Raw genomic sequence first — 14,608 nt, forward strand, 5'->3', positions numbered from 1 at the left:
GAACACATTTCATTTTCTTACCTGAAAGGAAATGCCTTAGATTTTAGCTGTATGTATTTAAATAAAAAGTAAAACCTTATAAATATGTCAATGCAATGGAAAAGAAACACCTTTCACCATAAAATCCCATCAATTTAGAGTATTTATGAATGTACAACTTTTTGTTTTAATCAATATACATATAGCATTTAACTTTTCATTTAAGTTTCAATTAAGTTATATTGTATAGACTTTTCTCTCTTGACAGTCAATATAGTTGTCATGTTTAATGCCTATAAAATATTCTATTATATTAATCCGTCATTGTCTCTTTCAAAGTCTTCCAGTTATTGAGAATTTGGACCCTTATTCACTGTTCATTAAATATCTTTGTATAAAAATTTTTTTTTCCCCTTTTCAATTATTTTCTTACAATCAGTTCCTAAGGAGGGGATTAAAAAATAAAATGGGATTTATGGCCAGGCGTGGTGGCTCACACCTATAATCCCGGCACTTTGGGAGGCCACGGCAGTAGGATCGCTTGAGCCCAGGAGTTTAAGACTAGCCTGGGCAACACAGACTCCTGTCTTTACAAAATAAAAAAATTGGTTGGGCATGATGTCAATGCCTACAATCCCAGCTACCAGGGTGGCTAAGGCAGGAGAATTGCTTGAGTTCAAGAGTCGGAGACTGCAGTGAGCTATGATTGTGCCACTATACTCCAGCCTATTTTCTTTAACAACAACAACAAAAGGCAAAACAGGATTTATGATTCTTCTTACTAAATAGATATTAAAGAATACTGCATTAATTTGTTACAATGCCAGTTGTACTATGAATGTTAGCTTTTCTTTGTTGTTGTTGTTGTTATTATTATTATTATTATTATTATTATTATTATTAGAGATAGTCTTGCTCAGTCACCCAGGCTGGATTTTAGTGACTTGATCACAGCTCACTGCAGGCTCACTTCTGGGCTCAGGTGATCCTCCTGTCTTACCCTCCTGAGTACATGGTACTACAGGCATGTGCCACCACGTCCAGCTGATTTTTTTTTCTTTCAGTTTTTGTAGAGTTGGAGGTCTTGCTATGTTGCCTAGGCTGGTCTTGGAACTCCTGGCCTTAAGTGATCCTCCTGCCTCGGCCTCCCAAAGTGTTGGGATTATAGGTGTGAGCCACCACACCTGGCCTTAACTTGTCTTAAAGCTTTGCAATACTGGATTTTAATTAAATTTCCCAGTTTAATACTGGTGAGGTATTAGTTCTCAGGTTTTATTAACATTAAACATTATTAGGTTGAACCTGTTACCAACTGTCTCCTAATTATTGATGTTTCTTTCTTTTACATTTGCTGTCCATGGTCTCTGTCCACTTAAGACTGCATATTACTTTCATGGATTTGTATTCCTTTCCTGTAATGTATATTTTGAAAATGAAGCTCCATAGGACATGTCTGTTGCTGATTTCTCTTTGATTCTTCTTTTTTAAGCTTAGTTTTCCTAGTACAGTTAACTTATATTTATATACTCAAACTCCTTAATCTATTCATTGAATATATTTACTCTTCCTGTTTTCTTTTTTTTATATTAAAAAATTACCTCTTTATCTCATCTGAACTGCGGAATTTATTCTCAGCAGAACAACTGCCTACTTTCCCAACAGTCTTCCTTAAATAATGGTTGTTCCTCTATTTTATTTCATCAGGTTTGTCATTAAACTTCTTATATTTGGTTAAATTTAGTTCTGATTGTCCATTTTGTTTCGCTGGACTGTATTTCTGTTTTAAACTCTTTACAATTTGGCACAAGTACTTCGATATGTTTTAAATTCTGGTAGAAAAGTTGCCTGTCATTTCCTTATTCTTTTTAGGGTGAAAAAGGAAATTGATGAAGATGAAATACCAAATGTTTCTTAATATCCCATGAAAAAATGCATACGTTTAGTACCTTTTCTATCAGTTCTTTTGCTGTGTCATTTGTTTGTGCCTCAGAAGTTAGGGGACATTCCTCAATCACAAGCCTTGGGCGTCTTTGTCCACTGGGTGCTGCCGAATTCTTTGGGCTGTAACAGAGGAAACATGTTGATGGTTGGAGGCCAATTGTTGTTTTTCAGCTAATATGCTCAGTGAAAATGAGTGAGCAACTCACAAACAGGGTCAAGGTAATAATTTTTTGTTATTTCAAGCCTGATGGTTATCTTCTTATTAAAAAATACCAGAAAAACACAATAACTTCTACTAACTCAAATTTCCTTAATTTAAACCGCTATTAATTTAAATTGTAATTTAGAAAGAAAAGCTTCATGTCTGTAGTTTTAATAAAAGTTATAAGAAATAATTTTAGATTGTTGTTATATCTTATCGAACAAAAGCAGAAGTAAAAATTCCATTTAAATGCCAATAAATATTGCCCTTTTCCCTTTTTCTTCTTTTCTGATCTTTTTTCTTTGCTTATTCTTAGCCTTGCCAGGGTACTGCTAAGTCTGTCTGAAGTAATCTTAAAAGCAGAAAAGATAATTCACACATGGTTGAAAAGATTTGTAATTAGGACATAAGCATTACTACTGTGCAAAAATGTCATGTTTGCTTAGTAATGCTTGAACTAGTAAACATCTGATGAGGCTTCATATTCTAGTGAAAGCTGAAGCCTGTACACACCCTGCCAGACATGTTAAAGTAGGCAATTACTCCATGGGAGATAGTGTTCCTTAAAATCACACCTGGAATTTTTTAAGGCCCTTTCTTGTTTCTTGAAATTTTCCTATTTTCTTAGTTTTCCTCTAATTTCATTTTTTCCTTCTCTGCTTAGCCCTCTCATAAAGTGATTGTTGTTGATCCATCACTATAAAGAGAAAACATAGTTTTTCCCCTGGTCTTTAGGATGGTTTGGATATACAGTCATGCACTGCATAATGATGTTTCTCTCAACAATGGACTGCATATACAGCGGTGGTCCCGTAAGATTATAGAGTAACATATTTTTACTGTACCTTTTCTATCTTTAGGTATGTTTAGCCACACAAATACTTATTATTGTGTTACCATTGCTTACAGTATTCAATCGGTAACAGACTGTACAGGTTTGTAGCCTCAGAGCAATAGGCTAGACCATCTAGCCTAGGCGCATAGTAGGCTGTACCATCCAGGTTTGTGTAAGTACACTCTATGATGTTCACACAATGACAAAACAGCCTGAGGATACACTTCTTAGAATGCATCCCTGACATTAAGTAACATATTAGTTGAAAGGCTGTGTAAAAAAAATATTAAATGTGTTAATCTATTTGGTTATTTTTATTCTTCATTGGAAAGAACAACAGTATTTGACCATGAAAACTATCAAATTCACAATCTAGGCTGGCAAAAATGGTTGCAGTATTGTTTGGAAAAGTAGCTATTAAAATAAAAACCACTGCAATGGTTAGCTTTTCAATTAGATTTTGGAGAAAGGTTAACAGGAGGTCTGTCCCATTTGTGAGAACTTGTCATAGTAGGCCTTTCTGTCATTAACAGTTTTAGAATGGGCCGGGCGCAGTGGCTCACACCTGGAATCCCAGGACTTTGGGAGGCCGAGGTGGGTGAATCACCTGAGGTCAGGAGTTCGAGACCAGCCTGGCCAACATGGTGAAACCCCATCTCTACTAAAAATACAAAAAATTAGCTGGCTGTGGTGGCAGAAGCCTGTAATCTCAACTACTGGGGAGGCTGAGGCAGGAGAATCGCTTGAACCCGGGAGGCAGAGGTTGCAGTGAGCTGAGATGGTGCCATTGCACTCCAGCTTGGGTAACAAGAGCGAAACTCTGTCTTGAAAAAAAAAAGTTTTAGAATGTAGAGACAGTTTATGTTGCCACTATTAATAAAACAATGTAGGACAGTCAGAAACTTAGTGAAAGTGGACTTGGTAGGTCTGCTCAGCTCTTTAGCCTAGTGTTAGTATCTGTAGCTCACTGGTACTCCTGCGTCTGCTGAAGTGGCTACAGGAGCTTCCAGGTGCCTCTGGAATCTATTTTGCTTTCCCTTTGTTCATTGACATTCTCACTTAGGACACATTTGTCTGCGAGAAGCAAAAATCAATCAGGAGTTTTAAGGAAAGAGGTATAAAATTTCCTTGCTTCAATCCAGGTTCCACTGCTGGAAAATGTGCTTTAAATTAAAACCCCCATGTGTCCTTTATTCTCTGTCACTTGATTCAAAAATTTTGTTTTTCTTTTAGACAAAGAGAACTGTCACCCACACCTGCCTCTTTTTTGAACAGCATGCTTACCTTAATTTCAAGCGTGAGAGCACCACTCTGTATAGGTAACTTGCAGGTAGGTGTTTTCGCTGCCCCACAGGTTGTATAACAGGATGAATAGCCCCGACAATATATCCTTTAAGATAATAGTCTTCCACTTTTGTTACTATATCTAGAATTGAATTTATCTTGATGACTTCTGGGTTTGATGAAGCTGAAATATCAAAAGCAAAGAGAAATTTGCACATTCTTAAAATTGAATTATACATTATTTCTACCTATGTGTGATAATGCTAATGAACAGGAAAAGATCTTGGCCAGGTGCAGTGGCACATGCCTGTAATCTCAGCACTTTGGAAGGCTGAGGCAGGAAGACTGTTTGAGCCCAGGAGTTTGAGACCAGCCTGGGCAACATAGCAGGAACATAGTAGGACCCTGTCTCTACAAACAAACAAACAAAAACAAACAAACATCTCCAATGGCTTAATCTCAGATAAATTTACATTAACATGTATTTCTACGTTTTTCAAGTCATTTCAGAAAAAAGGAAAGTGACCTTAAAAATTAGTAGATACATAATATCACCACTATGTCTAAAGCAGAAATACAATGAGTTTTTTCAATTAAGGCAGTTTCATTTTTTAGGATTTCATTTGAGTGACTTTATTTCCATTAGTAGATATTGAAGACATACATAGGAGATACAATAATTTGAAGAGCCAGTCATTTTTATGACTGAACAAGATGAGATGCATCATTTCTTTTTTTCTTTTTTGAGAGAGGGTCTCACTCTGTCCCCCAGGCTGGAGTGTAGTGACACGATCGTAGCTCACTGTAGCCTCCACCTCCTGGGCTCACGCAATCCTTCCACGTAGCTGGAACTATAGGTGCGTGCCACCACACCTGGCTAAGTTTTGTATTTTTTGTAGAGGCGAGGTTTTACCATGTTGCCCAGGCTGATCTCAAACTCCTGAGCTCAAGCAAGCCTCCTGCCTTGGCTTCCCAAAGTGTTGGGATTATAGGTGTGAGCCACCGCTCCCAGCCAAGATGCATAATCTCTTAAAAATAAAATCCATAATAATCTAATAATTTAAAATGGGAGAAATGGCATTTATTAAGCAGCACTTGTCAAGTGCTTTCTTATTTCTAAATACTCTTTCAAAGCACTGTGTTTTAAGTTTATCTGGGAAGCTAAACATATAATTTCTCATGGCACTCATGTAAATGCTTGAGTAAAGGTGAATGAAAAAGTAAAAATATCCAGTAGTTCTCTTTGATAAATAAAAATTCTAAGCGTAGTGGAAATTTGAATGAAAAATTGATTTGCAATTAAACCATTCCTTGAAGGAGAGCAAATCTGTAGAAACTATAGAATAGCACTATCTGTACAGACTTTAGAATAGTAAAAGGAAAAGAGTGTGCTATCTGGGAAAATGTTCTTAATGTTCCAGCAGTATTAATTTAAATAACAACTTTATTTGTTACAGTATTTCTCATTGTATGAAAAACAATCAAGAAGTAATATCCAGAAATAGACTTGCATTTTGATTAGCTCTTAAGTAACAAGACATATGAAATTAATTCTAGATATGGGCCTAGTGGGCTGTTGACCTCTGTCAGTGCGGTGAGTGGTGTCCAGCAAAGAACTGCTGCTGATTGCCTGAGCACAGGAAGGAGGCTCAGAAGCAGATGAGGAGGAAGGGCCAGAGGAAATCCCCTCCTCCCCTTACATTAGTATCCATGAGATGAAACAAATCCACCATCAGTGGGTATTCATGCCAACTTCGAAAACTAAAACAAGCGCTCAACAGAAAAGTTATATAAACCAGGAAGGGTCCACTTCCTCCAATTTTCACCCTCTTTTGGATTTAAATTAATATTTTACTTACAATATATTTTCTTCATCATTATGAATAGGAATGAAAACAAAGAGAATGATCCTGGACTTTGAAGAAACAGCTGGACTTCCTTGTAAACAGCTCAGCTCTGCTTGTTGGTGTGGTAATTCTGTGATTCATTTGATTTTACTCTTTAGTATTTTGACTATCAACTCTGATTTCTAAACAAAGGAACTGAAAAACTGTAACAAAATGGAAGCAACTCTTAAGACTAAGGAATGAAACATAACCTAAACTTATTTTTAGAACTATATACTAATCCTTAAAAAATTTAAAGAAAATTATTTACTGCAGGAAGTGGAAATGCCTTAGCGTGATACAAAAGAATCTTCATAGTCTGGCCTCTGCCTCTTGATTCAGCCTCCACTTGTGTTAGTCTTTCTCTTACATGTCTTGCTTTGGGATGCTGGAAGGACTTGGAATTTCTGAACCTGCCACTCTGTTTCATGCCACCAGAACTTCATTTCCTTCCCTGTTCTCCCAGCCTGAGTTAATTATTCCTTCCTCTGAGCTGTATGTCCTTCTACTAGTGCCCTTATCAGATTGTATTATAGTTATTTGTTTATGTGTCTTGGTTGTTAGACTGATAATTTCTTAAGGTAAGGAACCTATCGTATTCATGCCTTTCTGTGTCTAGCATGTTCCTTAGGTCACTATGTTAAATTGGAAATACTGCTCATAAGGGGAATTAAGAAATGAAGTTATTGCATAAAAAGAGGCAAGCAATTGAGATTAGCTAGTGGAAATAAAAAAAGTTAGGCTAGCAATTTCAGGAACAATCTTCACGTTATCTAGGCTTTGGAGAAGAGAGACAGAACAGAGAAAAACATAGGCGGTGACGTGGAATTTGTAAAAATTCTTTTCATCATGGAAGTGGGGATGGTTAAGAACACAGTGAGAATCCAAATAGAGTTAAAGGTCATATTCACTTCAGGAGTCTCTAGCATAAGGCTCCACTGCATGTTCCTCATTTTAATGATATTACAATGAGAAAAAGCCATGTTGCAAATGAAGAAAAAATACTGAGAGGTGGAACTACATGGGAATTAATTAGCTCCATCTTTGAATGAAATCCGGAAAGAAATTTGGGAGAAGGCTGTACCACTAATAATGATTTAATGAAGGAGAAGAATGTGGCTTTTATTCAGAAAAGTTCACACGAGCTTGTGGGCTTGGGAGAACTTCTGCATACTGCTGGTCTTGCTGCTCTTGCTGACTTGATTGAAGTCACTGTCAGGGCATATGCCTCATGTTGCCTCACCTCATCTACCTTGGCATCACTGGTTGGAAGGAAACTCCAGAAATCAAGAACTCAGGGTTGGGAAAAGTCCACCCTCCCGGAGCTTTGGGTTACTTTTGGGTTAGACTTCAGGGAAATTTAGGCAGGTCAACACTCTGTTCTTTGCAATCTTACCGTCATCCCAGATAGTGAAGAACTGCAAAAGCCCACACAAAAAAGGCACTTACGCAGTTCAAAGAGGCACTTAAGATGCTACTACATATTGATTATTTGAAAGTATTTCAATTGTTCTGTATTTTTACCAGATACTCAGCAGTTAGTAATTAATTTTATATCATTATTTTAGTTCCATAGTAACCCCTTCACCACCCAATTAAATGTCATTTGGAGTCGGATTGTAGTAATGGCTGCACAACAAAGTAATGTATGTAACGTCACTGAACTGTACACTTACTGGTAGTTAAAATGGTGAATTTCATGTCATGTATGTTTTACTATAATAAAAAGATACATAATATATGTTAACAGGTATAAAAATTGTAGTAAAAACAAAATTTTGTCATTTTAACCATTTTTTAGTGTACAGTTCAGTAGTGTTAAGTATACATGCATTATTGTGAAACAAATCTCCAGAACTTTTTCAGCTTGAAAAAATAAAACCCTATACCCATTAAACAACTCTCCATTACTTCCTGTCCTCAGATCCTGGTAACCATCATTCCACTTTCTTTTGCTATGAATTTGACTGCGTTAGACACCTCATATAAGAGGAATCATATTGACGCAAAATCATATGGACACAAAAGTCCATAGATTGTGGTTGATAACTTAAAAAATATGAGTAGAGGTGAGCACTTCATTTTTGTGAAAGTGTGTCTTCGTAAATTGTAAAATTCACTCTAAGAATAAGGGATGTGCCTTGGCTTGGGAATCCTCCTTGTATCTTTACAACACTGTAGGCCTTTTTGTGACTGGCTCATTTCACTTAGTGTAATGTCCTCAAGGTTCGTCCATGCTGTAGCATGTTACAAGATTTCCTTCCTTTTTAAGATTGAATAATATTCCATTGAATATATATACCACATTTTGTTTATCCATCTGTCATGAATGTGTGGGTTTTTTTCACCTCTTGACTATTGTGAATAATGTTGTTAACATGGGTGCGTAAATATATCTTTGAGATCCTGCTTTTGATTATTTTAAATATATGCCCAGAAGTGGGATTGCTGGATCATATAGTAATTCTGTTTATAATTTTTTGAGAAAACTCCATATTGTTTCCTATACTGGCTGAACTATTTTACATTCCCACCAACAGTGCACAAGGGCTCTAATTCTCCGCATTCTCACTAACCCTTTTTTTTTTGATAGTAGCTATTCTAACAGGCATAAGGTGATAATTTATTGTGGTTTTGATTTGTATTCCCCTAATTATTAGTGATATTGAGAATCTTTTCACATCTTCTTGGCCATTTGGAGAAATGTCTGTTCAAACCCTTTGCTCATTTAAAAACTGGGTTGTTTCTTTGTTGTTGAGTTGTAGGAGTTATTTATATGTTCTGGACATTAACCCCTTATCAGATGTATGATTTGAAATTATTTTCTCCCATTCCACATATTGACTTTTCACTCTGTTGACTGTGTCCTTTGATGCACCAAAGCTTTTAAGTTTGATATAGTCCCATTTATCTATTTTTACTTTTGGTGCCTGTGCTTTGGTGTCATATCCAAGAAAATCATTGTCAGGCCAGGCAGAGTGCCTCACGCCTGTAATCCCAGCACTTTCAGTGGCCAAAGCGGGTGGATCACCTGGCTGAAGCAGGTGGATCACCTGAGGTCAGGAGTTTGAGACCAGCCTGGCCAACATGGTGAAACCCCATTTCTACTAAAAATACAAAAATTAGCCAGGCATGGTGGCGGATGCCTGTAATCTCAGCTACTTGGGAGGCTGAGGCAGGAGGATTGCTTGAACCCTGGAGGCAGAGGTTGCAGTGAGCCATCGTGTCACTGCATTCCAGCCTGGGCGATAAGAGTGAAACTCCATCTCAAAACAACAACAACAACAACAACAACAACAACAACAACAACAACAAAAAGGAAGAAATCATTGCCAAGTGCAGGGTCATGAAGCTTTTCTTCTGTTTTTTTTCTAGAAGTTTTATAGGTTTATTTCTTATGTTTAAATCAACAATTTTTAAAAAGTACAATGGCATCTATTTTATTGGTTAAAAGGGCATATGCTTTCTTTCTCAAAAATGATGCAAGAAAAATAAAGAACTTTGATACTTTCCCAGCCGTTTTACTTCATTATCCAGCAACGTAGTTTGCAAAATGAAAACCTAAAAATTAATGACAGTGTAAGGAATTTTAAGGCTTATTTTTTTTTTTTTTTGAGACGGAGTCTCGCTCTGTCGCCCAGGCTGGAGTGCAGTGGCCAGATCTCAGCTCACTGCAAGCTCCGCCTCCCGGGTTCACGCCATTCTCCTGCCTCAGCCTCTCGAGTAGTTGGGACTACAGGCGCCCGCCACCTCGCCCGGCTAGTTTTCTGTATTTTTTAGTAGAGACGGGGTTTCACCGTGTTAGCCAGGATGGTCTCGATCTCCTGACCTCGTGATCCACCCGTCTCGGCCTCCCAAAGTGCTGGGATTACAGGCTTGAGCCACCGCGCCCGGCCAAGGCTTATTTTAAAAATAATATTTACATGACTAAAGTGAAACACAAAAATCCATAGGTTGTGGTTGATTACAAATATGAGTAGAGGTGAGCATTTCATTTGTGTGAAGGTGTCTTTATAAATTATAAAATTGAACCCAGTAACAAGCCTTGGAAATCCTCCCAGGATCTTTCAGTGCTGTGGGCCAGGTGGTGATTGTTATGTGCTTATCATTACCTGCACAAAGTTGGTTGTTTTTCCATGTGGCATGGCTGGACAACCCAGAGTGCTTGAGGTTTCAGTCAACAAACTGTTCAAGGATCACTTAAGAAAAGAATATGAGTCCTGGTGGCTGCTTGAAAACTTTCCATTGGTAACCTCTGGCAATATGAGGAAAGCCCCCGTCTCAAACTTAGCAGACTGGGTGTCAGCTACGTGGAAGAAAACCCTAGAACTTGCTTAAGAAATGCGGCATTACCAATTCTCTTGACTGCTCATAGGAAGATTATGTGGAAAAATGGGGAAATTAAGGCTCTAAGTTGTAAAAGTGATTCACAAGAGTCAGATCTTAAGTGTGAGGAACTTTTAGAAATATCTTCATTTCATTTAATTTCCTTTTCTTATGTATGTGAGATATATAATGAAATACTTATGTTTAAAATGTCTTAAAGAGCTTTTGCCATGGGTAAAACCTAAAATTACTGGTAGTTATAGTTTAATTGGTGCACCTTTCTTTCTTAATGGTACATCAAATAATAGTGTGTTTTATAATCAACAGTGTCTTAGAGTCAATTATATAGCAAAGAAGTGGTGGTATATACATTGGCTAAGAGAGTGAAGATTTGAAGAGCTCTTGGTTTGGTGGTACAAAGGTCCCCAAACAAAAATATCTAACAGGGATAAAGTCTAAGTTCAAAACACGGAGTGACAGAACTCTGATTTAATATATTTTCACTTAAGGGAGAAGGGGAAATCCTGTGGTCTGTAGCTGACTGCAAACTAATGATAAGCCAAGAGTTAATCTAATGTGATCTTTGGCTATCTGGAAAAAGACTACCTCCAAAGACAGGAGGCTCACTAAATTCTGTATTGAGCAGACCATCTCATTAGTATATTCCTTGCTTTAGCATTAATCACTATCCAAATAATAATAACCAGAATACACTATTTACCTACTTATGTTATTTAATATCTGCCTTCCAGGATGAAAGCTCTGCGAGGGCAAGGATATTCATGCTTTGTTCAGTGCCATATCTCTATTCCTAGAGTATTGCCTAGCAGACAGATGTTCAATTAATATCTGTCAAATGGATAAGTAAACTGTGTTCAATTTACAGGTGAAATTAGAGACATTCAATAACAAGCTGGAGTACATTCAAAAGGAAGTGCTCAGGATAATGAGGGGTCTGGAGACCCTGATGGGTGTCCTTCAACTCTGTGCAAAATAATATGTGAGGAACAGGGCACCATCTGGATATATCTGAAGGGCTGTCACACAGAAGAGGCTGGCAGGTAGAACACTGACGAAGCAATGGAAGATTCAGTTACACATGGGAATACTACCCCAAACTGCATGTGGCAGGGCGGAGTGGGACTCTGATATGCTCATTAAAAAATATCTATCTGGTTATTAAAAAAAAAAAAAAAAAAAAAAAAAAGGCTAAACCAATAGAGGTGAAAGAGATTTTTGTTCAACTTCACTAGAAAGCAGATTGCCAGCAACTTCAAAAATATATTAGATTGGTGCAAAAATAATTATGGTGTTTGCCGTTGCTTTCAATGGCAAAGCAATTACTTTTGCAATAACAGAACAGTAGAAATAACCTCAATTTACCAGAAAAAGTTCTCAGAAAGTCCATCCACTTTTTCCATAAGAAAGGCATGGAGCCACCTTCCCTTAACAACTCTCTCAACCAACTGCTCACTGAACTGGGGTGGTGCTTCCCAAACTTTAGTTGTCTGAGTACACTTTCACAATTTTCGTCATATCCTTAAATTTTTCTTTTAATTTTAATTTTAAGCAAAATAAATTTATTTCAAAAAGAATTTGTATCACTCATATAACCATAACACCAGAATCATTTATCTTAAGTAGAAAGCTGTCATACAAATAAATACAATGAAAAGAAAACTTATTACATTCTAGCTAGATAATGTTATTTGCCAAAGACTGAGCCACAGGGCTGGCCAAGGAAAATTAGGCTGGGCATGGTGGCTCATGTCTGTAATTTCCATCACTTCGGGAGGCTGAGGTGGGCAGATCACTTGAGGCCAGGAGTTTGAGATGAAACTGGGCTATAATGAGACTCTGTCTCTACAAAAAGTTTAAAAATTAGCTGAGCATGGTGGCACGTGCGTATAAGGCCCAGCTATGTGGGGGCTGAGGTGGGAGGATCGCTTAAGCCCAGGAGTTTGAAGCTGCAACTTCTTGAGTAAGCCATGATCACACCACTGCACTCCAGCCTGGGCAATAGTGAGCCTCTGTCTTAAAAAAAAAAAAAAAAAAAAAAAAAAAGGAGAAAAATTAGCCATTAGAGGGGTGTTAAAGACATATTAACTCCAAACTGATGGGGTGGCTTAAATGAAGTTGAAAAGGGCATACTCTTCTGTTTAAGTGATCCAATGTTTAATTCTGTGTCTGTGTACACAATCTAAGAGCATCTCATGTCCAGTGCCAAGTCTTTTGGTGGAGGCTTGGAGATCCACTGGGTTAGAAGTAGCAAGGACACAATGATAATAGCAAAAGAGACAGATGACACCAGACGGAATAAAATGAATTACAAAACTGGATAAAATAACTACACAAATATAGGCTGGGCATGGTGACTCACACCTGTAATCCCAGCACTTTGGGAGACCGCGGTGGGAGGATCACTTGAGGTCAGGAGTTCGAGACCAGCCTGGCCAGCATGGTGAAACCCCATCTCTACTAAAAATATAAAATTAGCCTGGAGTGGTGGTGCCCTCCTGTAATCCCACTTACTCTGGAGGCTGAGATATGAGAATTGCTTGAACCTGGGAGACGGAGATTGCAGTGAGCCAAGATGGGGCAACTGCACCCCAGCCTGGGCCACAGAGCAATACTCTGTCTAAAAAAAAAAAAAAAGAAAAAGTAACTATACAAACATTGGTCTGGGGCCACAACATAAAGGGCTTTTACACACGTCATTCATTTAAACTGATAACAATAATGAAATCATCCCCCGTTCATTCTGTTGTTTCAGAACACAGTTCTTAAAAGCAGAATTATATAACATGTTAAAATAATCACCAAGAAGATAGCTATAATAGGATAAAACTGATGCTTAAAGAGGCTCCTGTTTAGGTGCAGAATGTGTTCCCAAGAAATACCTCGTCTCTGGTGATGTCAGAAAAATTTTGCATCATTGGAATAAGTTCTGCTTTTCTGGTCTAATCCACATCTTCTTGCATTCTCAATAAAGTAAGGATATTGTCTTGAGTCTCACCATAGTAGAAATGTTAATGCAAGAAACACACACACACACATAAAAGTTTCAGGAGGAATTACAAACTGAGAAATCCAGAAAAGTTAGAAAGGGAGAACAAATATTGTACATCGGTGCTAATAAACACATTTGAACATAAGCTTATGTAAAGATCATGGGGCTGGGCTCGGTGGCTCATGCCTGTAATCCCAGCACTTTGGGAGCCCGAGGCAGGCAGATCATGAGGTCAAGAGATAGAGACCATCCTGGCTAACATGGTGAAACCCCGTCTCTACTAAAAATACAAAAATTAGCCAGGCGTGGTGGTGTGCGCCTATAGTCCCAGCTACTCGGGAGGCTGAGGCAGGAGAATTGCTTGAACCTAGGAGGTGGAGGTTGAAGTGAGCCGATACCGCGCCACTGCACTCCAGCCTGGAAACAGAGAGAGACTCCATCTCAAACAAACAAACAAACAAACAAACAAAAAAACACACCCTATTTGTTTTGGGCCCACTGCTTTACATTAATATTCAACTGTTTCAAGTGTGCATGTTCTATCTGGAGGTCAATGTGTTTTCATAAAACTGTAGCACCTAGCACAGAGATGACATTATGGTAAGTACCTAAAAATACTTATTAAAAGACCGACTGAATGAAAGCTTGGGCATACTATTAATATATTTCACTAACAGAGCTCCAGGGTACTCATGGAGCAGTGGTTTAGGCCATAGACTCCAGCACCAGACTTCCTGGATCCAAATCCTAGCTCTGCCACACCTAGTAAGGTATTTCCCTTCCATGTGCCTTAGTTTCCTCATTTGCAAAATGAGAATCATCAGAATCCTCCTTATACGGTTGTTAGGAGGACTAATACATTAACCTTTGTTCCTAGAGAGTGTCCGGCACATAGTAAGTGCTCTACAACCACTGGTTGCTTTGTAATAAGGTCCTCTTCTGTGGAAAGAGAGGCGGTACACTATTCTCTTTAAAGCATTAGGCTCTGGAAGCAATTCACCTGGGTTCGAATCCTGATTATGCCATTTACTAAGTATGTGATCTAGAACAAGTTACCTTTCCTTTCTGAAACAAGAATAAAGAATAGTATTAACTTCACAGAGTTATTGTGAAAATATTTGTAAAACATGAGTCCAGGGCCTGGC

At 38.0% G+C, this 14,608-nt stretch overlaps 1 protein-coding gene across 2 annotated transcripts in view; it reads right to left on the reverse strand.

Moving 5' to 3' along the window:
* LOC105468146 (raftlin family member 2) overlaps positions 1 to 14,608 on the reverse strand; it is a 105,019-nt gene that overhangs the window by 70,502 nt on the left and 19,909 nt on the right. For both annotated transcript variants that reach the window (XM_011718191.3, XM_011718190.3), the window contains exons 2-3: positions 4,242 to 4,425; positions 1,926 to 2,040 (exon numbers count right to left, since the gene is read on the reverse strand). In XM_011718191.3, the coding sequence (XP_011716493.2) occupies positions 1,926 to 2,040; positions 4,242 to 4,425 (299 nt within the window). The remainder of the gene's footprint in view (positions 1 to 1,925; positions 2,041 to 4,241; positions 4,426 to 14,608) is intronic.

Source organism: Macaca nemestrina, chromosome 11 (assembly GCF_043159975.1).
Source record: "Macaca nemestrina isolate mMacNem1 chromosome 11, mMacNem.hap1, whole genome shotgun sequence".
Lineage (NCBI taxonomy): Eukaryota > Metazoa > Chordata > Mammalia > Primates > Cercopithecidae > Macaca > Macaca nemestrina.